Source organism: Macaca thibetana, chromosome 11 (assembly GCF_024542745.1).
Source record: "Macaca thibetana thibetana isolate TM-01 chromosome 11, ASM2454274v1, whole genome shotgun sequence".
NCBI classification, from domain to species: Eukaryota; Metazoa; Chordata; class Mammalia; order Primates; family Cercopithecidae; genus Macaca; species Macaca thibetana.
In genome coordinates, this window is record NC_065588.1 from 100,099,091 (window position 1) to 100,123,772 (window position 24,682).

The 24,682-nt window shown below is 43.4% G+C and overlaps 2 protein-coding genes across 3 annotated transcripts in view; one reads left to right on the forward strand and one right to left on the reverse strand.

Annotated features, from left to right (window-relative positions):
• The window catches only part of HSP90B1 (heat shock protein 90 beta family member 1), a 188,839-nt gene that overhangs the window by 120,856 nt on the left and 43,301 nt on the right, over window positions 1-24,682 (forward strand). The window lies entirely within an intron of this gene.
• The window catches only part of LOC126930894 (putative tetratricopeptide repeat protein 41), a 73,427-nt gene that overhangs the window by 35,497 nt on the left and 13,248 nt on the right, over window positions 1-24,682 (reverse strand). For both annotated transcript variants that reach the window (XM_050748451.1, XM_050748453.1), the window contains exons 4-8: window positions 18,838-18,998; window positions 14,544-14,985; window positions 11,002-11,241; window positions 6,260-6,458; window positions 5,168-5,346 (exon numbers count right to left, since the gene is read on the reverse strand). In XM_050748451.1, coding sequence (XP_050604408.1) covers window positions 5,168-5,346; window positions 6,260-6,458; window positions 11,002-11,241; window positions 14,544-14,985; window positions 18,838-18,998 — 1,221 coding nt within the window. The remainder of the gene's footprint in view (window positions 1-5,167; window positions 5,347-6,259; window positions 6,459-11,001; window positions 11,242-14,543; window positions 14,986-18,837; window positions 18,999-24,682) is intronic.

The following is a 24,682-nucleotide window of genomic DNA, read 5'->3' on the forward strand; positions in this document are numbered from 1 at the left end:
ACAAGTTAATGGGTACAGCACACCAACATGGCACATGTATACATATGTAACAAACCTGCACATTGTGCACATGTGCCCTAGAACATAAAGTATAATAACAAAAAAAAAAGTGAGCAAAGGACCTGCACAGACACTTTTCAAAAGAAGACATACATGCAGCTAACAAACATATGAAAGAATGCTCATCATCATTAATCACTAGAGAAATGCAAATCAAAACCACAATGAGATATCATCTTACACCAGTCAGAATGGCTACAAAAGTCAAAAAATAACAGATGGTGGCAAGGTTGCAGAGAAAAGGGAAGGCTCATACATTGCTGGTGGGAGTGCATATTAGTTCAGCCATCGTGGAAAGCAGTTTGGCAATTTCTCAAAGAACTTAGAATTACCATTTGGCCCAGCAATCCCATTACTGAGTATATCCCAAAGGAATATAAATCATTCTACATAAAGACACATGCACACGTATGTTCACTGCAGCACTATTCATAATAGCAAAGACATGAAATCAACCTAAATGCCCATCAGTGGTAGGCTAGATAAAGAAAATATAGGTCTGGACACAGTGACTCATCTCTGTAATCGCAGCACTCTGTGAGGCTAAGGCAGGTGGGTCACTTGAGGTCAGGAATTCGAGACCACCCTGGCCAACATGGCAAAATCCCATCTCTACTAAAAATACAAAAAATAGCTGAGTGTGGTGGTGCATACCTATAGTCCCAGCTACTCAGGAGGCTGAGGTAAGAGAATCACTTGAACTCAGGAGGGGGAGGTTCCAGTGAGCCAAGATCACGCCACTGCACTCCAGCCTGGGTGACAGAGCAAGACGCTGTCTCAAAAAGAAAAAGAAAATATGGTATATATACACTTTGGAATACAATGCAGCCATAAAAAAAGAACAAGATCATGTCCTTTGCAGGAACATGGATGGAACTGGAGTTCATCATGCTAAGCAAACTAACGCAGCAACAGAAAACCAAATACTGCATGTTCTCACTTATAAGTGGGAGCTAAACATTGAGTACATATGCACACAATGAATGCACATGCAACGAACAACAGATATTGGGGCCTACTTGAGGCTGGAGTGTGGGAGGAGGGTGAAGATCAAAAAACTACCTATTAAGTACTATGCTTATTATCTGGGGTGTGAAATAATCTGTACACCAAACCCCCATGACATGCAATTTACGTATATAACAAACCTGCGCATGTACCTCTGAACTTAAAATAAAGTTTATTTTAAAATGGTAAACAGATTTGAACAGACAATTCACCAAAGGAGATGTACAGGTAGCAAGTAAGTATACGTAAAGATGCTCAACATCATTTGTTACTAGGCAATTGCATATTAAACCAGTAATGAGATACCACTATACACCTATTAGAATGGCCCAAATTCAAAAAACTGACAAAACCAAATGCTGATGAGGATGCAGAGCAACAGGAACTCTCATTCATTGCTGGCGAAAATATAAAATTTTGCAGCCATTGTGAAAGACAATTTGACAGTTTCTTACAAAACAAGTATATTCTTACTATACGATCCAACAATTGTACTCCCAGATATTTACCCAATTGATTTGAAAACTTGTGGACACACAAAAACTTGCATGTAAATGTTAATAGAAGGTTTATTCACAATCACCAATAACTGAAATTATTCAAAATATCCTTCAACAAGTGAAGAATAAACAAACCATGGTAAATCCATATAATGGAATATTATTCAACAATAAAAATAAATGAAGTCTAAACCATGAAAAGACACAGAGGAACCTTAAATGCATATTAGTAATCTTCACAACGGTATATGGCTGCCCTGGTGATAGCTTAGAGAAGGACAGTGGTGGCAGAGATGGAGAAGTGAATAAGTTTGAAAAACAGGAAGTAAAAAATGTCAGGGCTCATTGATGAAATAGATTTGGGGAGGAGGTAAAGGAGAGGAAGGTGTCTAGGATGACTCCAGGGTGGGAATTTCAGAGACAGTTCCTGGGAAAGAACCTGATTTTGGAAGGATGTTCATGAGTTCAGTTTTAGACATGTTAGGTCTCAGATGTTTTGGAGACCATATCCAAGTGCAGACTTATATAGGCAATTGGATACATAGGCATCATGTCTCTGAGCACCTCCATCACTTGCTTGCACATGCCATATCTGCTCCCAGTCTGTCTCTCCTAGTCTTTGACACAGTCCAGAAATGCAACTTCAGCTAGAATTGGATTTTCTTCACCTTGATGTGGCCCAGGGCTCCTGCCAAAAACAAGAGTATCATGCCACAAGAAATCTACAAAAACTAACCCAAGCCTAGAAGCTGTCTTCTAGGCTCAAAGCCCTCTCTACCGGTCATCAATCAGAGATGCAACTTCCCTAGATGAGTGCCGCAAGGAAGGACAAACCTAGGCGCCAAGTAGACTGGGCAAGAAGCACCCAAGGAGATACAAGTTCAAGACTCCAAACTGCACATCGTTTCCCATCACATCTGTTATGTTTGTTATCCTCAAACCACCAGAGGGAGCCAAACTTCACGGTCCAGAGGGAAGAACTAGGAGAGAGGAATGTCAGCATTTGCCCAGACCTCTTTATTATAAAAGGAGGGCAGGGTTGAACTGGCAGGCACCTCCCAGGATGGCACACTATAAAACAGGATTTCTCCCAGAATTCTTTGAAAAAAAAAAATAGTCCAGTTAAGGGTCTTACCTCCAGCAGCACCCCAGGAGGGCGAATTGATTCAGGGCTGTGTGTGGCTACATAATCATGATAAGAAAACATGTCTGGGGAGGCCCAGACAGCTGACCAGACCACTGTAATACCTCCTATGGCTATGATATGAGATTCCTGATGTAATTAAATCTTGTTCTGATGAATCTAACCAATTTCTCTATTGCTTTGGTGATAAGTACTTAACCTTGTGACTTCTACTTTCAGCAACTCACAAAGAGAGAAAAGTAAGCCCATACAGTCCTGGAAGGACTTTGGGGAGAACTCCCCCAAATGGTCATGGGCTGACTCTCCCAGCCAGGGTGGGAGGTAAGATAAGACAGTGAACAGCTACAATAAGTAGAGAGGCTGGATCACAGCCTTGCTTTATAAAACCGGTTCAGTCAGACAAAAGGAGGCCCTGGCAGAGATGAGCGAATGGATGCCAGAGGCTTCATGGAAGTAAATTCTACAGGACTTGGCCATGATTGAATCTGATGTATGTCAGAGGCAATTATGGAGGTCAGGACTCCCTGCTGAGAGGCCCCTGGGGGTCCAGAGTAACACAGACACGAACCAGCAGGATCTTAGATATTGATACAGGTTACACCACGTTTACAGAATCACCAGGAGAGCTATACGATGTTCCCCACCTAATTCTAACTCGGCTCATTTACATCCAGGAAATCTTTACACACTGAAATATTAGGTGATTGCCTCCCAGTTTCAACTCTCAGCCCCTAGCCCCTTCCATCACCATAACAACCATGCTATGATAAGCAATTGTGGCATTATCTGGAAGGACCTTTACCCCTGTTGGAGGTTTAGTCTTCCTCTGGTTACTGTTCAGCTTTCTGTGACAAACAGAACCATCCCCTCCCGCCCCCTTCCTTCCACTCCCCTGCCCCGCATCCCTAAGCACTGACACACTTCCAGATAGATCCATGTCCAGACAGATCCTGGCTGCATTCCACACGCGTGTATCCTCATGAGGATTGCCTGGGTTCTTCCACGTGGATGATTGCTGGGTCAGACAAATTCCGAAATTAAATCATACACGACAATAAGGATCAAGGCAAAGTCTAGATGTTTAAGGATCAAAAGGGGTACAAATGTGGTAAAGCCCAAATCTATTCCTAACTATCTGGGAGACCTCAAGCAACTTACCTGTCTGAGACTCAGTTTCCTTAATTTCAATCAAGATATTACTAGTATTATAGCAATTTTGTGAGAATTAAACAAAATGACATATATAAAGTACTTAACTCAAAGCCAGGTATATAACAAATGCTCAAAATCTGTTCTGATCACTGAACTGTAAAGCCGGAAGGATTTCATTGCCTTGTTCATTGCTGTGTCAGTGACTCCATGAGTTCATGGTCCAGGGAAGGTGCTGAGTTAATACTCGTTGAAAGAATGAATGAGGGCTAGTATTCTGTTTAATAAGCCAGGAAATGCAGGATGAAAGACAGTGAGAGGAGAGAGGGCAGGCAAAGGGGCTTGCTTATGGAGAACAAAGGGAAGAAATATTAACCAAAGTGCTGTCCAAACCCAAGCCAGTAAAGCGGAAGGTCAAAGAATAGCTGTCCTCATTTTGATTGAGGACACCTTGAAGTACTGTTTTCAATACTGAGTGATGGAAAAAGTTGCTGCTACCATCAGCAGGCAGAGGGATCGTGGAAAAAACAATTTGGGAGAGAAAATCCTGAAATAATGTAGGTTTTCACCTATTTAATTTGAAGTGTTAACTGCTCACTCAGGAAAGTTGTTAATCAAGCAATAATACTCTTACTAGCTCTCATAAAAGAGGGGATGTACCTGGTACTCCAACAAGAGGTTCAAGCTGGAAAGACAGAAGGTGCCAAGGCTGTGGTTGAAGCCACGAAAAAGTGGAGAGACAGAAAGAATGTTAAGGACAAACCCCTAAAAAAGTCATTGTGGCCTGGTGCAGTGGCTCACGTCTGTAATCCCAGCACTTTGGGAGGCTGAGGCAGGTGGATCATGAGGTCAAGAGATCAAGACCATCCTGGCCAACATGGTGAAACCCCATCTCTACTAAAAATACAAAAATTAGGCGGGCGTGGTGGCATGTGCCTGTAGTCCCAGCTACTTGGGAGGCTGAGGCAGGAGAATCACTTGTACCTGGGAGGCAGAGGTTGCAGTGAGCTGAGATCTCACCATTGTACTCCAGCCTGACGTCAGAGTGAGATTCCATCTCAAAAAAAAAGAAAAAAGAAAAAGAAAAAGAAAAAAGTCACTGCAAGCAGATAAAGAGAAGCCATTTCAAAAATAACACTTTTTCCTGATTTCTTGTCTTCCAAACTTGTTGGCTTCCGTTGTAGAAAGGAATAATCAGGGAGGTCTGTTGGATTGATCAGAATTATGTGAGGAAACAGGAGAATCATAACTTTGGCCACTCTATATCCCAGCAAAATGCACTACTGAAAGATTGAGACTCACATACCTGAGAGTATACAGCTCTTCCTCATTGTATGGCACTGATCTGCTTTAATCTTGGCCGCTGAGAGTAAGTAGGCCTCAGAGATGTCATAGCCGGCCTCCAATAATACATTCCAGAAGTGAATGAGGTGCAGCCTTGTCCAGAAGCCCGGGCTTTGGATTTTTGACATAAAGTCTGTGATACTTGTGACACAATATATTAATAGATATAATTTTAGTATTTCAGGCCTTAAAGGAAGCTCTTCTATTTACCATATTTCAGTGGCCTGTTCATAAACATCTTACCTAACATATCTTTTGGAGGTCACCAGATAAATATGAGCCTTTCACTCTTCAGCAGTCAAAGCCAATTCTCCTGATCCACCCAGGAAACCCCCTCCTCTGAGAAGGCTCCCTGGGTCTACCAGGCAGAGCACCAGGCCCTCCCTCTTCTGTGCTTGCAACAGTTCGTTGCGTCATTGCTCTAGTGAGGCATTACCACCATGTATAGTAATTCTCTGGCTCCACATCTTCCCCCACTAGATGGAAAGCACCTACAGGCTTAGAGCTGTATCTGTTCACTTCTGCACCCTCAGGGCCTAGCAGGTTGTGGGAGACAGAATCGGTCATAAATAGATGTTTGCTGAATTAATGAGTAATAGGAAAAGAAGAAAGAGACAAGGAAGGGAAGGTAGGTGGGTGGGAGGGAGGGAGGGAGGAAGAAGGAAGGAAAGTAGTGTAGGGAAAAGAAGGGAATGGAAGGGAAGCAGATAGCAGGGTCTAGCAAAGCTTGCCCAATCTTTTACCCTTTTCCAGCTCTCATCCTAGCCCCCCTCTCTCTGGAATGCCACTTAACTTTGAGAGGACTCCATATAGAGTGAAGAGGAGAAATGAACACTGCAGAGCCTGATAGACCAAGGGGAGTAACCCTGGAGACCCAGCAACCACAGAAGTTGCTGCCAGAGGATAGTTCCATCTGAATGAATGAATGGGTGGTTGAATGGATAAATGAATGATACAACTTGTTCAAGGGAACCATGGGTATCTAAACATAGCACCGGTAAAAGAGAAAGCTAAATCTGCCTAAATACAATGATATAAAAATGGCAAGACTTACCTAGGGCTTGAGAGAAAGCCGCACAACCCCCGCAAGCATCCACTCATTTTCATATGCCATGGCAATTCTTGATACACTCTCCAGAAAGAGGTTTGCCGCTGGAAGTATCTGATCAACACTTGGTGAAAATATGTTTTCTTGTGATTCATTGGGCTCTGAAATGAACATGGACTGCTTTCTCTGACAGGAGCGATTACACCTATTTAAACATCAATTACAGTTTAACGCCTCTGACTTTTTAGTACATGAAAATACTACAGCAAAAATATGACAACTCTGTGGCTGTAATTAGAGAAATAAAAGTCAAGGTAGCTGGAAAAAAATTGTATCTCATACATCAGTCTGAATTTACCAAAGAATTTGTTCTAGTTACGCTTGCTGACCTAGAATTAGAGAAGTTTGTGGGCATGTTGATTTCCCATGTTAAGTCTTTCCCCTCCCCCAAGGAAACATTTTCAACCTACTTTTCTACTTTAAATATACACTATGGTTACTGCTTAAATAAGCACTTTTGAACATTTGAGAGTGTGCATTTTGGAGAAGTTAAGCCATTGCCTGGATCTCATATGAGCCAAGGGGTAGCTGGCAAACAAATGGCAAATTTGATATTGGAGCCAGGATTACTATATCTTCATTTCCAAAGAGAAATGGTTCCAGTAGATCATACTGCCCAGACATAAGCTTCTCAAAAACAAAAGCATTTGTTTCACTAAATCCTGGTGATCTCTAACCTTGAAAACTAAAATAGAAGTATTTTTAAATTTTCTGCTTGTCACTTTTTCTTGCAAGATAATGGAACACACAGCTAGGTGGCACACCAAGCCCAGTTCTTCGTAAGAACTCTAACCAAAGGGGAACTCACTGTTTAAACAACCATTCTTCATTTCCATTACATGATTTCCAGGTCACCCACCCATATGGAGAGACCCCGTGCTATCTGGTCTAAAGTGTGCAGATGTGCCCAGACGGCAAGTGCAGTGCCTAACAGGCCCCTGCAAGAAAAAAAAACTCCTCTCCTCCACTGTGTGTGGCAAAACTATGTGTGTGGTTATAAATCAGGCAAGTGGGGTGGGAATGAGGGAGAAAAAGAACTGGCATAAATAGTACCTGGGTTCAAGATCTGGAGAGTTAAACACAATACGTAAAGTATGGAAAACATTTTCATAGAAAACGCAGCATTTAATTTAAAATAACCTCATGAGGAGGATATAGATAGGCATTCCCATATGGCAAAATCAGAGAGACAGGTGACTTACCCCTGGTCGGCACATGACCAGTAACTGCAGAAGTAGCAATCCAACCTTCTGGTTTAACGGCATTGCTCCTCCAACTACACATATGATGTGAGGAATGGTTTGAGCCCAGCATCATCTTTCCATACACAGTGCAGCACTCAATGATAGGCTAAATGGCCACTGTTTATGTAGTGCTAGATTGGTGGGCTAGATTATGCTGTACTGATAGACAACCCCCAATCTCAGTAGCTTAAAAGAGCAAAGATCTATCACAGGTTGGAGACTGGGAACCCCAATCCAGGTCTCCTCCCTGTGGAACTGACAGAGCAGTCGCCGTCTTGAATGTTGCCAGTGGCCACTTAGTCACAAGGCCCCACCCAACAAGGGGGGCCAGGAAGTGTTTTCCATGGTGGGAGGGGGAGGGGGGCTAGAAATATTGGCATTTGGCTCAAATGGCCACCACTAGTGCTTATTGTAGTGCCAGATCCTGTACCTTACATGAATTAGCATTTTAATACCCTCAAGGCAAATACTGTTATCCCTATATTGCAGGTGAAAAACTGAGTCTTACAGAGGTAAGTAAGCACCTCGCGTCAGGTCACGCCAGTTCTGTCCAACTCCAAAGCCACTGCTCTCCACAAGAAATCATTTCTAGTAAGATTCCATGGTGATTTCCAGGAGGGAAGGTGGGTTCTGTTTGCCAAACAGCATGCAGACCTGAGCATGAGATGAGGACAGGGACAGGGAGCGATGAGGCTACTCATGTTCCAGAGACCACGGTGCTGTGTACAGGTGGCTCATACCTTCTCTCCTGTGCTCAGCCCTCCAGCTCCTGATTCCAGGCAGGTACTGGAGGCTGAGGTTTAGTACTGAGTCTCAAAACAATAGAGATGAAAGCCGCTAGAAACAGCAGATCCAAAAAACCAGCAGCCAGGTATACCTGCACATTCATTCAGTAAACATCTATTCAGTAAAACTAGAACGGGTCTCAGGGAATTCAGACTTGCTTGAGGGTGCCTGAGATCTTTAGGCTCACATAATTCAAGAACACCAGTTGATTTTTTATCGTATTTATTTAAAAATTTGCAGCCGGGCGAGTTGGCTCATGCCTGTAATCCTAACACTTTGGGAGGCCAAGGCGGGTAGACTACCTGAGGTCAGGAGATCGAGACCAGCCTGACCAACATGGAGAAACCCCGTCTCTACTGAAAATACAAAATTAGCCGGGAGTGGTGGCACATGCCTGTAATCCCAGCTACTCAGGAGGCTGAGGCAGGAGAATCACTTGAACCCAGGAGGCAGAGGTTGCAGTGAGCTGAGATGGCGCCATTGCACTCCAGCCTGGGAAACAAGAGTGAAACTCTGTCTCAAAAAAAAAAAAAAAAAATTGCATCTGAACACTTCAAAGCTGGCAATGTGGATTGGTTTGACCAATAACCACTGCTTGATCCTTACAAATAAATTCTGTAACGAAAACCAAATGTGGCTATCATGATCAGTATTAACAAGACATAATGGCCTATAGGCAATAGAGGAGCATTTCTCAGCTTTGCAGCTCTCCTTTGCCCTATTCCTTTGCAGCCACACTAATATGCATGCATATGTGTATGCACACACGTGTGCAACATACAAAGTGTGTAAGACCAAACGATCCTCAGTTTTAGTAACAGAAAAGAGACTGCTCCATCACAGCCTAGAGGTCAAAGGGTCTCTCTAGGTTAGCCAATTTATGGTAGGAGTAATTTAGGTTACGAATTGACTATAATGCTAGACAGGCCATTAATTTCACAGGCAAAATGGATGCAGATGCATGTGACTAAAAGAGACCAGCTTACCTCAAAATGATTGATATGACATTTGGACAAGAGTCAAGAAAGAGAGCCCTTTACAACAACAATAACAACAACAACAACAACGAACCCAACATAGTGGATTCAAGTACTACAGTTCTGGCTTTTGGATATTTTCCATCATTGGAGGATGGGCTTATTTCTCCTGCCCAGGCCACATGGAGGTGAATTACTGCTATTACAATTCCTAATGCTATTCACAGCCTGATTCTGCAGCATGACAATTTTTTTTTTTTCTGACAGTAGTGAATACTGTCAGCAGTGCTTTATATGTAGGTACACACTGCAGCAAATGGGGTGCAATTCACACCCAGAATTTTAACAACCACACCATGACACTTTAGTCCCTGCACCACCAAGGGTATGACTGCTCGCAGGGAAATGGAGAAATTGAGCACACTGCAAACCATCACACAGCAAGTGAACAGAAGAGTGCCCATAAATCTAAGAGCATCCTCATTCCTAGGCCTGCTCTCTCCTCCACATCACATAACTTGAGATAGTGGGAATGATTACAATGTAGGAGGGAAACAGTATAAACGATTTGTTAAAAAGGAAAGTAAAAAAGAACATAGTAAAGTTAAAAAGAAATTTGCATGAGCTTGGAATCTTCCCGGTGACTGTGATTTAAAGACTTTTCAAGTCCTTAGAGCTGAAGTGCTCTATGCAAGTAACTGACAAACAGTGCTCTGCTCTTAAGTCAGGTGTCTGTGACTGCCAAAGTTTCCTGGGTGCAGCCCTGCAGTCCTTTTCAGTAGGGGATACAAATTCTATTTCAGAATTAGAGAAGAGTTGAGAGGCTGTGGCAGGCAGATCACCTGAGGTCAGGAGTTCAAGACCAGGCTGGTCAACATGGTGAAACCCCATCTCTACCAAAAAAATACAAAAGTTAGCCAGGCATTGTGGTGGGTGCCTGTAATCCCAGCTACTAGGGAGGCTGAGGCAGGAGAACCGTTTGAACCCAGGAGGCAGAGGTTGCAGTGAGCCAAGATCACAACATTGTACTCCAGCTTGCGCAACAAGAATGAGACTCAAAAAAGAAAAAAAGAAAAAAAGAAAGAAAAGAATTGGCGCAGAGACAGAATCTATTTACCTCTTCTTTGTTAGTGTCAGAACACCACCTTGGTTTGGGGTAGCAATGCACCAAGTCGAAACCTCCACCCCCAGCTTCCCTCATATCTAGCTGTAGCCAACTAATGAAGTTCTGAGTCAAAGACACTTAAGGGGAAATGTTGGTATGAAATTTCCAGAAAAGCTCCTTAAAAGAGCAGCAAGGCCTTCTTCCTCCCTTCCTCCTTCCTGATGGCTGGAGCTCCAGCAGCCATCCAATGAGGTGGCCTTGAGAATGCACGCAGTGTAGTGAATCAGGGACACAGAAGGAGCTGGGCCCTAGGTGACTCTGTGGAGCCAACAGAGCAGCTCAGGACTGCCTGTTCCCAGAAGTCTATTATAGGAGAGAACAAACCCCAGCCATTGAAGTCAGGTCTCAGTTACTCATAATCAAGTACAAACCCTAACATATAACCATTTTCATACATGTCTATGGATTTGTTTCTATGGGAAAAATCCCAACTACAAGGCTTCCCTTGTATGTAGCTCCTGCTTTCCCTTAACCCCTTAACCAGCAGGTATTTCCACAGACCCAAGCCTTACTTACCAAGAAGCTTGTGCTCCACTGCACTTCTCAGGGACTGGTGCCAGAAATACAGAAGGCCATTGGGCTTCTCCTGGACCCACTGTTTGGTGGCATTGCGGAAGGCAGCCCAGTGCAAGGTGGCCACTTTGCAATGATTCCTGTAGCCCAGCATGTCCAAAAGCTGGAGTAGCTCATCCTCAGCCAAGCCACCATGCGACAGGCACAGTAAGCACAGAGCGTCGGCCACCCAGCCATCCAGCCCTGCGCAGGCAACACGATGATGACAAGAATAAGAGCTAACATGAGCCAGGTATCTTTCCAAATGTTTTATATGATTCAACAACCTTCTTTTTCAATCATCCTATAGGAAATACTATTATAGCCCCTGTCAAATGAGGAAAATGGAGCATAGAGAACTGAAATAACTTACCCAAGGTCACACAGAAATAAAGGCAGAACTGGGATTTGAACCCAGATAGCCTGGCTCCAGAGCCCACACATACTGTTAACCATTAAGCTATCGTTCATTGTCACAACGAACACACCCAGAGCTCTGGTTACACACTGGCAAGCTTGCTCATTATTACACCGAGCATTTCTGCCTAGCAGTCTTTATTAAGGTTTTCCAACACCTAATTTGCATTTAAGGCTGTGAGTGGTTTTTCTGTATGATTGTTCTACTGTTAAACACAGTCACAGACATCACTTAAGCCAGCTCTTCATTACCCACCTGACCCTTAGATTTTTCCACCATAGCTGGACCTCCTTCTGGCTTTATGATCAACCGACTATAAAGAGATCCTTCAGACCATTCAGAGAAATGGTAACGCATAGTCTGCCACTCTGACTTTATCTCCCATGCTAGGACTGGGGAATGAGCCCAAATTACCTGCAATGTTGAAGCAAAGGCAGAGCTGTGCAACCCCAGTCAGTCACGCTTCCCTGAGGTTGGCCTTAGCACTTTTTTTTTTTTTTTTAGACAGGGTCTCAGTCTGTCACCCAGGCTGGAGTGCAGTAGCACAATTATGGTTCACTGTAACCTCAACCTCCTGGGCTCAGGCAATCCTCCCACCTCAGCCTCCTTAGTAGCTGGGACTATAGGTGCGTGTCATCAGGTCCGACTGATTTTTTGTATATTTTGTAGAGACAGGGTTTCCCCATGTTGCCCAGCCTGGTCTCGAACTCCTGGGCTCATGTGGTCCACCCACCTTGGCCTCCCAAAATGCTGGAATTAGAGGTGTGAGCCACTACACCCAGCTGGCCTCAGTTTAACCAAGCTCTTCCTGCACCTGTGGCTGAGCTCCCTGGGCCTCAGTGGGGGTGGATGGGCAGAGCTGGGGGGTGGAGCAGTCTTTGATGGGGAGGAGACCCAGGCTTTCCTGCACAAACCTGGAGATGGAGGGCAACACAGCCACAGGCCACTTTGCCTGAGTGACTATTCTAAGGGCACAGAGAACTAGTTTCTACCTCCTTGTAGGAGCAGGAGGGCGCAGTAAATTTGAAGTCAATTTTCTTTACAGAAATACAAATTGTAGAGCAAAAAACCAGGGCAGGACAATATGTTGCACCAATCAATGTGTCTTTCTTTTTTTTTTTTTTTTTTTTTTTTTTTTTTTTTTTTGAGGCGTCCCGCTCTGTCGCCCAGGCTGTAGTGCAGTGGCACGATCTTGGCTCACTATAACCTCCACCTCCTGGGTTAAAGCAATTCTCCTGCCTCAGCCTCCTGAGTAACTGAGATTATAGGCACGTGCCACCATACCCAGCTAATTTTTGTATTTTCAGTAGAGGCAGGGTTGTGCCATGTTGCCCGAGCTGATCTCAAACTCCTGACTTCAGGTCACCTCAGAATCCCAAAGTGCTCGAATTACAGGCATGAACCACCATGCCCAGCTGTGTCTTTCATTCCAAGTATTTTCTATTTCTCACCCCCACTTCCCCATCCCTGCTCTATTCTTAACTCACTGACCTTAAGAGACTGTTATAGCAGAGATAAAGAGAGAAAAACTCAAGTTTCAAAATAGACTTTTGAAGTTCATGGCAGTGACAATGGCTTGAGGGAACAAATTTTGACTCTCAAAAGCCTGATTGTTGAGTATCATAAAAATACATTCCTGGAGCCAGGCAAGGTAGTAGCACACCTGTAATCTCAGCTACTCAGGAGGCTGAGGCAGGAGGATCCCTTAAGTTGGAGGCCAGCCTGGGCAACATAGTGAGACCCTAGATTAAAAAAAAAAAAAACTCGTAACACATGGAATAAATTTTTTTTATGACAAACGATAAACTCAGATAAGTCCAGGATGATCTAAAGAGGATTTTTCCCCCCACTCAGGAGGAAAAGCATTTGTGAAACTGAGAAAGTATAGGAGAGAATCAGAGAGGAGAACAAGACTCAAGCAGAGCACAGAAGTTGGCAGAGGAGAGAGGACCCTCTGTTAGGATGTGGCCCCTGTCAGCCAGAAGCCACAGAGATCCAGCAACCTGAGAACAGATGGGCACACGGGTATCCTAGAGGAAGCCAGAAGTGAGAGAAGTCAACATCTGTGGGCCATGGAGACCATGGAGACCAGCAAGGACAGAGGACAACCAAGGCCACCTAGCACCCAGGCCCTTAGATCTCAGATCAACCCAAAGGAGACACGGGAAGGCCACAAATCCTCCCCCAACTGAGAAAATCCTGAGCTCACTGAAAACAAACCATACTGATGGAATTAACCTGAATGGACTGGATGAGGTATCTGCCATTAGCAGGCCTGTGGGCTCAGAAGAGAGACACATTGACTTATAAAAACAAGAAAGCTCCATTTCTTACATTCTTGGAGAATGTGACTGAAATTTATGTCTAACACAGTTCTCCTTACAGCCAACACACAGAGTCCTTTAGAGGTGGCAAATTTGGCAAATAAAAATACAGGATGCTCAGTAAAATATAAATTTCAGATAAATAATAAATTAATTTTTAGTGTGAGTATGTCCTGTGTAATATTTAGGACATTCTTATACTGAGAATTATTTGTTATTTATCTGTAATTCAAATAATTGTTAGCATAGGTATGTCCCGTGCAATATCTGAGACATACTTCTACTAAAGATTATTTGTTGTTTATCTGAAATTCAAATTTCATTGGGCAGGCCGGGCATGGTGGCTCACGCCTATAATCCTAGCACTTTGGGAGGGCGAGGCAGGTGGATCACCTGAGGTCAGGAGTATGAGACCAGACTGGCCAACATGGTGAAACTCTGTCTCTACTAAAAATACAAAAAATTAGCTGGGTGTGGTGGCAGGTGCCTGTAATCCCAGTTACTCGGGAGGCTGGGACAGGAGGATCTCTTGAACCCAGAGGTTGCAGTGAACCAAGATCGTGCCACTGCACTCCAGCCTGGGTGACAGAGTGAGACTCTATCTCAAAAAAAAAAAAAAAAAAAAAAAAAAAAAAATTTCATTGGGCATCCTGTGTTTTCTCAGACAACCCTGTCCCTAGAGTCCCCTTCCCTGTGCAGGAGTCCACCACACATCTTTCTCCCTGTGGACTCCCACAGAGTTGTCAACAATGGCCAAGGCCTACCTTCTCCTGAAGCCACAGTGTCTGAATTTGACCTTTTTGGTTGAAAAGTCCAACTGTAGTCTTCAATCCAGCGTTTGAGAACCAATTCCCAGAGCTCCTGAACAGAGACAGCCTCCAAGTACTCTTTCATACAGTGAAACTCATTGCGGTAGATTCTACATTCTTTCAATTCATTGGCTAGGATTGTGAGTTTTAAAGGACTCAGGTCTGGTTTTTTCCTCAAAGACTGTCTGCTGTGTTGGAAGGGGTCCATGTTGGGAATGGAGAGATGCTTTCTAAAGATGTTTAATTTTGTTTCTTCATCTCCTGTGCTAATGAGTTCCACTGTCCTCACATCCGGGCGGGCACACAATGACTTGTAGGGCAGGCTGGAAGAGACGGTGCTCATGATAAATTTGCAATGAGGGGAGAGTGAGTGTGGCAGCCAGGAGAAATCTTTCGCCTGATGGAGAGAATCAAAGATATTTGAAAACATTAAAGACTTTAAAATTACTTTGTTGATGGTTTTTCAACTTAGAGTAGGTACAATATAGGGAGTAAGTATAGAATAAGGGTTGGAGTGAAGGCTATAAATAGTAACTTGAATTGCAAGCATTAAGTGCTAAGAAAATATCAAGTCACACTCAATAGAACCGTATTTGACTCGTGTCAGTTATGAATTTGATTGTGCAAATGTGAACTCTAAAAAGAGGTTCTTAGGAGCAAGTAATTTAATAAAATCACCCACTTTTGAAGACTGACCTACAGGAATAAGCAGAGGAAACTGGAGAGCTCAATTGGAACCATTCAGTTGAAAAAGAGGATGTTATTTTATGCTGAGAAGTTGCCACTTGGTGCAGCAATACTATCACGAGTTAAATCATTTTATTTTGGAACAAAATAAATACCTAATAAGATCAATCTTTTCTCAATTCCTTTAATAGCCTTTCCCACAATACCTCTTTGCCCAATAACACCAACCATCACATACTCACTCTGAGCCAGGCACTGTGTTGAATGTGTCTGTAGGTACTAACTGTATTAATTACGGTTTTGAATTTCTGCATCTTAGGATTATTTAACATTCCTCAGGACCTTACACATCCAGCCCTTCCCAAGGCTAGCTAACTCCTGGGGGTGGTGGACAGCCTGCCTGGAGTCTGCCTTTAGCGTGCAGATCTAACTCATACAACAACCCTGCCCTAAATCAACCCAGGGCCAGGTACCAGACAACTAGAGGCAGCCTCTGTGCCCAAAGCCCATCAAAATTATTCAAATTAAGCCTGGGCAACATAGGGAAAACTCATCTGCACAAAAACACTTTTTTTTTTTTTAGTTAGCTGGGCATGATGGCTCATACCTACAGCCTGCAGTCCCAGCTACTTAGGAGGCTGAGGTGGGAGGATGGCCTGAACCCGGGAGGTAAAGGCTATGATTGCCATGATTGCACCACTGCACTCCAGCCTTAACTACAGAGCAAGATGCTATCTCAAAAAAAAAATAAATAAATAAAATAAAAATAAAAATAAAAAATTCAAATTAGCCAACCCTAAACTGTTTACCCTGCCCTGCCTTGCCATTCCTATAGAAACCCCAGGCTGGGCACGGTGGCTCAAGCCTGTAATCCCATCACTTTGGGAGGCCGAGGCAGGCGGATCACAAGGTCAGGAGATCGAGACCATCCTGGCTAACATGGTGAAACCCCGTCTCTACTAAAAAATACAAAAAAACTAGCCGGGCGAGATGGCAGGTGCCTGTAGTCCCAGCTACTTGGGAGGCTGAGGCAGGAGAATGGCGTAAACCCGGGAGGCGGAGCTTGCAGTGAGCCGAGATCCCACCACCACACTCCAGCCTGGGTGACAGAGCAAGACTCCATCTCAAAAAAAAGAAAAAAAGAAACCTCAGTAAAGGCTCTGGCTTCAGTTTCCCCTTTCTCCTGTCCTCTGCCTCCTGACCACCCTTGCCCTGGGTCCCTGCAGAGCGTGTCCCCTTCTCTCAGGAAATGTAAGTAATGACTTCGTCTTTCAGTGGTACTGGCCTCTCCATGTGGTCGCCCAACCATACCTCTGCAAATTAAATCCTGGGCATAATTTTAATACACGAACTCACTCCATCCTCATTACAACACTCTAGAAAGGCAGAGAAAGAAACTCAAGGATAGAGGAGCTACATGCCTTATCTAATTCAATCTGCTAGTTTAAGTGGCAGAGCTGGGATTCAAACCAAGGGTCTGGCACCAGAGGCGGGCTCCTAAGCGCTCCCTAAACTGCTTCAGGTAACTGTCTGGCCATCCTTCCTCCTTCTAAAGAGCTCTGCCTCAGGCCCTTCTTCCAGAAAGCCATCCCCTCATGAGAGGCTGTCACAATACTACATATCAATCTGTAGCAGCACATGTCACAGTTGTGATATGACTTCATTAATGACTGCCATTCCCCACTAGAATGAAAGCTCCATTTCTTTACAGGGACTATGTCTGTCTGTCTTTGCGAATAGTGCTTTGCCTATAGTAAGTGCTCATGGTATATACAGTTTTTTTTGAGATGGAGTCTTGCTCTGTCACCCAGGCTGGAGTGCCGTGGTGTCATCTCAGCTCACTGCAACCTCCACCTCCTGGGTTAAAGCAATTCTCCTGTCTCAGCCTCCCAAGTAGCTGAGATTACAGGTGTGTGCCACCATGCCTGGCTAATTTTTTGTATTTTTTTTTCAGTAGAGATGGGGTTTCACCATGTTGGTCAGGCTAGTTTCGAAATCCTGACCTCAAGTGATCTGCCTGCCTCGGCCTCCTAAAGTGTTCGGATTACATGCCCAGCATTATGATATATTAAATTAAAAAGCAGGTTAAGAAACAATGTGGTGTGTAACTTCTTTACATAAATATGTATATGTATATATAGATATCCATAGGTAAAAGCATATACAGCAGCAAAATATTTACCAGTGGTGAGACTGAGTGTATTTAATTTCCTATTTTCTTCTTTTTTTATCATATTTCTATAAGAAACAGATCTTATTCACATATTCGATTACATATACTTTTAAGATTTAAAGAACCTGCTTCCCAAAGTAATAACTGGTGCCAAGTATTAGTAGAGGTTCCATTGATCCAATATTATTTCAAACAGGAGAAAAACTGAAGATGACAACCCATGAATGCAATGTTGTATGTGCAAAACCAGTGAAGATGAGGTAGACCAAACTATAATACATAAAGAACAATAAGACTGATCAAACTATAAAATAGAGGACAGATATGTGCATGGGGAAAGGCCCCAGTGGCTGGAACCAGAATGCCCAGGTCTGAATTCTGAGTCCACCACTTAACCATCTTAGGACCTTAGACAAGCCACCTACCATCTCTGTACTCAGTTCGCCCTGTGTGAATAGGGAAGATGAACACAGTCTCTTCCTCATATGGCTGTTGTGCGAATTAAATGCATTAATATTCTTTTTTGTTTTTGTTTTTGTTTCTTTGGGGACGGAGTTTCACTCTTGTTGCCCAGGCTGGAGTGCAATGGTACAATCTTGGCTCACTGCAACCTTTGCCTCCTGGGTTCAAGCGATTCTCCTGCCTCAGCCTCCCAAGCAGCTGGGATTACAGGTGCCCGCCACTATGCCTGGCTAATTTTTGTATTTTTAGTAGACACAGGGTTTCACCATGTTGGCCAGGCTGGTCTTGAACTCCTGACCTCAGGTGATCCACCCACCTCAGCCTTCCAAAGTGCTAGGATTACAGGTGTGAGTCACCGTGCCCAACTAAATGCATTAATGTTCTTAAAGTTCCAAAAATGGTGCCTGGCCCATTGTAAATACATTATAGAAGTATTTGTTCAATAAAATACAGAGCAGGGTTGGGTGCAGTTGCTCACACCTGTAATCCCAGCACTTTGGAAAGCAGGCTGGGAAGCTCGCTTGAGCCCAGGAGTTCAGAATAAGACTGGGCAACATAGCAAAACCTCATCTCTACAAAAAGTTGAAAAAATCAGCCAGGCATGGTGGTGTGTGCCTGTAGTCCGGAGGCTGAGGCAAGAGGATGGCGTGAGCCCAGGAGTTAGAGGTTACAGTGAGCTATGATCATCCCACTGCACTCCAGCCTGGGCAACACAAAAGACCCTATCTCTTAATTAATTAAAATACAAAGCAGTAACTAAAAGCAGTGTTGGCTAAAACCAGAGATGTGTGATGCAATGGAAAGGTGTTATATATAATACATCCTAAATAATGAAGTTTTTATTATTTGTATTTCTTTTTTTAAATTGTTTTATTTTTATAAAGTTGTGATAAAATAATTTTAAACATCATTTTAAAAAGATGTTACCTTCTGACCTGAAATCCCATAAATGCCAATCAGTTCTTCAATTCCATCTAGTACAAGTATGCATGGTTTTAAACTGATGGAAGCAATGAACACTTCCACAAGAAGTGAAAAGACCAAGTCATCTGAGTCTTCATTAAGAATATCTGTTTCGAGCTGAGTACCTACAGCATAGAAATTTGTTCAAATTAGGTGGAAACGATTCTGTCATTGCTAAAACATGTTTATGAGCTGGGGAAGCAAAAGAGGTTGGGAAAAATGAGTGCTACTCACAGCTGTACGGCTAACACACATATGTATACATGTGATTACCATCCTCAAGATATTCAACCCAAAAGAGATAATAGTGATGTTTACCACCAGATTGTCTCCCACACATTTTCAGGATTTGATACAAAAACATTTTTGTATGATCCAAAACATTACTCTCATCTTCCAGAATGCAAAAACAGGCCATGTTACAAAGAGTTAGATACGAAGAGAAGTCCTGTGATCTGTGAAGTTTCTGACACTCCTTAACATTGGGTGCGTGCTTAGGGTCACAGCCACCGCCCTGGGCTCTTCCAGTAATGCTCAAATACAGACGCTCCCACCCACTGTCTCCTCTCCTTGGACCTAGCCCATCTTAAACTTAACAGAAACAATCCTAAATTCTACCCACACTATTGGACCCTAGACTTTGGACTCTGGAAAGTATATGATCTTAGGAAGAACTAAGCTATGAACCCCCAAAAGGCAAAGGAAGTCATTAGAGATGTTTGACTTTCAGACTGTGATAAAGTGACCTAGTAGCAGCAACCCCAAGTTGTAATCGACTACCTAATACTCTAAGAACATTTTACTGCAACTTCCGTCTTGCTTTTATTTTTCAAAAGCAATATTTTCTACAGAAATTTAAGCATGTTGAGGTCTGGAAAATCGAGTCACATGTAGAAGCCTTAATGGATTAGGCCTCTCAGATGCATTAAGATTTTGTTAGAATCATTGAGAGTGATTATGTTTAGCAAATATTTGTCAGTTGCCTATTATGTGATGGTTCCATGCTAGATGCCGAGAGGAGATAAAATGATTCATGTATGAAGTCAACCACCTAAAGGAAGTGGAAATTGATTCTGTATACAAATAGCCACATTTCAAGGCAGAATATGAGTCTGAAGGTTACTGAAGCTTGATGTAGAACCATCACAATGAAGAAAAGCTCTGTGTGGAAGACACTTCAAATAAGCCTTTAAGGGTGCACAGGCAGAGACGAGGAGAAGGGCATATCATCAAGACAGTATTGCCAAAGGCTGGGACATAGGAAGGCGCCATGAACACTTGAAAAATAGGACATTGCTTAGAGAGCAGTGGTTCTTAACAGGAGAGGTTCCAGGGTTTTGAGACATCCTACAACACAGGACAGTCATACCCAATGAAGCTTTGTCCCCAGGTCTACCTGATTTTCAAATATTTCAACAATCCCGTAAGAGGGAAAAGAATTGATAATGACCTAACCTAGAAACCAACTCCATTTTACATATGAACACAAAGTATTTTTTGTATGGTTTTAAAACACATTGAATTTTCTAGAATGCAACACCACATAAATTGATGGAAGATTATACATTGCTTTGTCTAAAATGACACCAAGATTTAGTCACCATTTCAGAAAATCACCACCCAATAGCAATATTACCTATGATATTTGAGTCTTTTTTTTTTCTTTTTTCTTTTTTCTTTTTTTTTCTTCTTTTCTTTTCTTTTTTTTTTTTTTTTTTTTTTTGAGGTGGAGTCTCACTCTGTCGCCCAGGCTGGAGTACAGTGGCTTGATCTTGGCTCACTGCAACCTCTGCCTCCCAGGTTCAAGCGATTGTCCTGCCTTGGCCTCTCGAATAGCTGGTCTTACAGGCACACGCCACCAAGCCTGTCTAATTTTTTGTATTTTTAGTAGAGACAGCGTTTCGTCATGTTGGCCAGGCTGGTCTCAAACTCCCAACTCCAGATGATCCCGCCTGCCTCAGCCTCCCAAAGTGCTGGGATTACAGATGTGAGCCACCATGCCCGGCCAATGTTTGAGTCTTTAATACGACACACCCACGTCAACCTATATTTATAGACGAAACTTATTGCTTTCGTGGCGATTATCTATACAGAGGCACTATGTCTTCAATTCAAGTCTGAGCATTTACATGTTCAAATACACATTGTTTTATAATAAGTTACTTTCTCTATATTCATCTTTTAGTAGAGTAGAGTTGTGTTAACTTTAAAGAGATTTTTATAACACAAAATGATCATAAAATCAACGACTTGAAACTTTTTTTATGAATGTGGGACATTAAGAAAGTAAAGGTGTCAGAAAAGATAGATATTGAGCTTATGTCAAACAATGAAAAATGATTTTCAAGAAAAGGAAGAGAAAGAAATTCAGCTTGATGATTTATCCCTTGAGCTTTTATTTAAAAACCTTTAAAAGTATGGACACCATTGAGATTTCAGGACTTAAATGACAGAATTTTAGAGCAGAAGGGGTTCTTGGAAATCATCTAGCCTAGTCCAGACCCCTCATTTTGTAGATGAGGAAACTGAGGCCCAGAGAGGTGAATGTGAATACACAGATCACCAGAAGCTTTTTTTTTTTTTTTTTTTTTTTTTTTTTTTATGAGACGGAGTCTCGCTCTGTAGACCAGGCTGGAGTGCAGTGGCCGGATCTCAGCTCACTGCAAGCTCCGCCTCCCGGGTTCACGCCATTCTCCGGCCTCAGCCTCCCGAGTAGCTGAGACTACAGGCGCCCGCCACCTCGCCCGGCTAGTTTTTTGTATTTCTTAGTAGAGACGGGGTTTCACCGTGTTAGCCAGGATGGTCTGGATCTCCTGACCTCGTGATCCACCCGTCTCGGCCTCCCAAAGTGCTGGGATTACAGGCTTGAGCCACCGCGCCCGGCCCAGAAGCTTTTAAAACACTATTTTTTCTAATGGTTTGTTTTCAAGCCGTGTGTGACCACCATTTCTTAGTGTAGATGGCTCACAAGCAGCCCCTGTGAGAGCCTACAGAGGTATGGATCCTCTGCCTCTTCCACAACATTGGCATAGAGTATAAGTCACAAGGTGAATGTGAATGAACCTCAGGAAGTATATACCACCTGACAATCACAGAGCATAGAACACTAATATGATTAGCAAAAATTAATCCTAAGCAAAAAAAATACTCATGGCTGATGCTTATAGATTTATATTTTTGTATATGAAGGAAAATATATATGTTGATTGATTTTAAAACTACATTTTTGGTGATTATAATTATTTTTTCGTTACTAGTATTGGAAAATGATTCTAAACATTTCTCCTTATTTTGGCAGGAACAATCTGTCTCTACTAAATGACAATGGCCAGTTGCCTCATTTAAATGGTAATAGCTCACATGTTTAAACAGCCACCTAGGGACTGACAAACTCATGTGCTTTTTAGCAGTGTTATTGCTCATCATTCAACACAGGTTTATTGAGAAGCTTCTGTGTCTGTGTCAGGCACTGGGTATGATAGTGGCCAATAAAATAGATATGATCCCTGCACTCACAGAACTTACACAGGGAGACAAACAATAAGACAGATCACAGGACCATTTATAATTCACCCGAGGGACCTAGGGAGGCAAGCTCACAGGGCCTGGAGGGAGACACTTGTGTAAACTAAGATGCAGTGGGACTGGGGGTCCTGTGCTGCATGGTCAAAGTTAGGGCAGAGGGACAGAGGTACCCATCAGCACCTCTTATGAAGAAGGTGACGTTTGAATAGGGCCATAAAGGATGAGAAGGATTCCACTGCTCTGAGACACGGGAAGGGGCATTTTAGGAGAAGAGAACTGAATGGGCAAAGGCATGGAGGGATGGAAGTGACTGGTGTGCTCCAAGGAGACCAAACCTGTGGGGCAAAGGGAAACAAACTAGGCTGGGAAGTCAACAGGGCCCAAGGCGAAAAGCTTGGCAAGCTCCGCCAAGGATTTCTGTCCATTCCACATCACCAACTTGAGCAGAGACTTTCCCGATGCTGGGAGAGGAGGCTGATGAAAAGCATCCACAGAAGGGAAATTTTCCTCTGCTGGCTCAAGGCGGAATGGCAGTGTAGTGATGAGGACTAGGGGCGTTGATCCCAACAGAGACCCGACTTTGCACTCCCTGCCATGCCCTTGCATAACTGTGTGGCTCTGACGTTCTGAACCCCATTCTTCCTATGTGGGATAATTCTATGGGTGGACCACTGAGAGAATTAAATGAGACGCTGATAAAGCCCTTAGCACTGCTACATAGAAAGCCTTCAATAAATGGAACTTATTCAAACCTGCCCCCAGGTTCCACGGGGTCACATGGTGAGGAAACATGCAAATAAGAAAATCAGTGACCATGCTGAGCATGGTGGCTTACACCTGTAATCCCAGCAATTTGGGAAGCTGAGTTTGGAGGATTGCTTGAACCCAGGAGTTCAAGACCAACCTGGGCAACATGGCAAGACCCTGTCTCCACAAAAAATTAATAAATTAGCCAGGCATGGTCACACACTCCTGAGGTTCCAGCTACCAGGAGGGCTAAGGTAGGAAGATCACTTGGGCCCAGGAGGTCAAGGCTGTGGTAAGCCGTGATCACACCACTGCACTCTAGCCTGGATAACAGAGCAAGACCCTGTCTCAATAGACAAAAACGAAAGAAAAAAGTCAGTGACTACTCTGACCTTCCGTGAAGCACGTCTTCTGTGACACCAGTTGCCTGCAGGGCAGGCAAAGGGTGTGGGAGTCAGTAGAGCTGGCTATAGGCAGTTCCCATCTACAAGATCCCTTTATCCTGGCAAGCAGGGATTGAGGACAGAAGAGCAGAAATATGAGTGTCACTGGGTGTGATTAGGTGCCCCAGATAGAAAAGGTCCCTGACTCACAGCCCACACAAGATCTGCAACTTCAGACAGCTGAGGCGGGCTGCAGAAAAATGCTCTCTGCAAAGAGGCTGAATCTGCTCCGAGCACCTGGCCTCTCAGGCTGGCTGTGTTCACAGCAGCAGCTCTTCCTCCTCTGCCCACATCCACCTCACCCAGGTGAAACCAGGTCTCAGCAAAGGCAGCCACAATAAATGACTCTGGGGCCAGCCTTCTCCGCTCACCTGCAGGCTGTCTGGGCTGCAGAGGCGACAGCTGCAAACTCTCTTGTTTTGCAATCCTTCCTCTCCCTACTCAGCTAATGAACAAGAATGTCTGTTTCCCCTAGCAGCCCCCACACCCTGCTTCTTTCTCTAGCTCAGAAAGGAATAACAATAATAACAACAAAAATAATAACAACAATAATAATCGCAGCTGTGTGCCATGTACTACTTTAAATTCCTTACTTGTATTTTGTATTATGTTTTTTGGGTTTTTTGAATGTAGTTTTTTTTTTTTTTTTGTTGTATTATGTTTTAATTCTCACACAGCCTTATGAGGTTAGTACTATGAACCCCACCCTCATTTTACAGATGAGAAATTGAGGAACAGAGAGCTTAAGTAAACTGCCCAAGATCACACAGCTAGTAAGTGACAGAGCCAGAACTGTGGGCCAAGTCCAGGACCAGCCCTTCCTCTTGTTAATGAGGAGGGGTGTTCTCTCAGGGTTAGAAAAAGTGTCAAGTATTCCTAGGCTGCTCCTGAGCTTATTATACTGTTGTCAGCCTAAAAATCTGTTTTTTTTGAAAGACAACAACTTTTTATTAGGAGTTCTTTGCACCCAAAAACACGTTCATTAAAATAACAATTCTCTTTGGGAATAAAATCGTAATTGAGGGTGTAGCACAGAGTTTACATCATCAGCCTGGCCAGACTGAACACCTTTGGGATGTGCCAGAATAGGATTA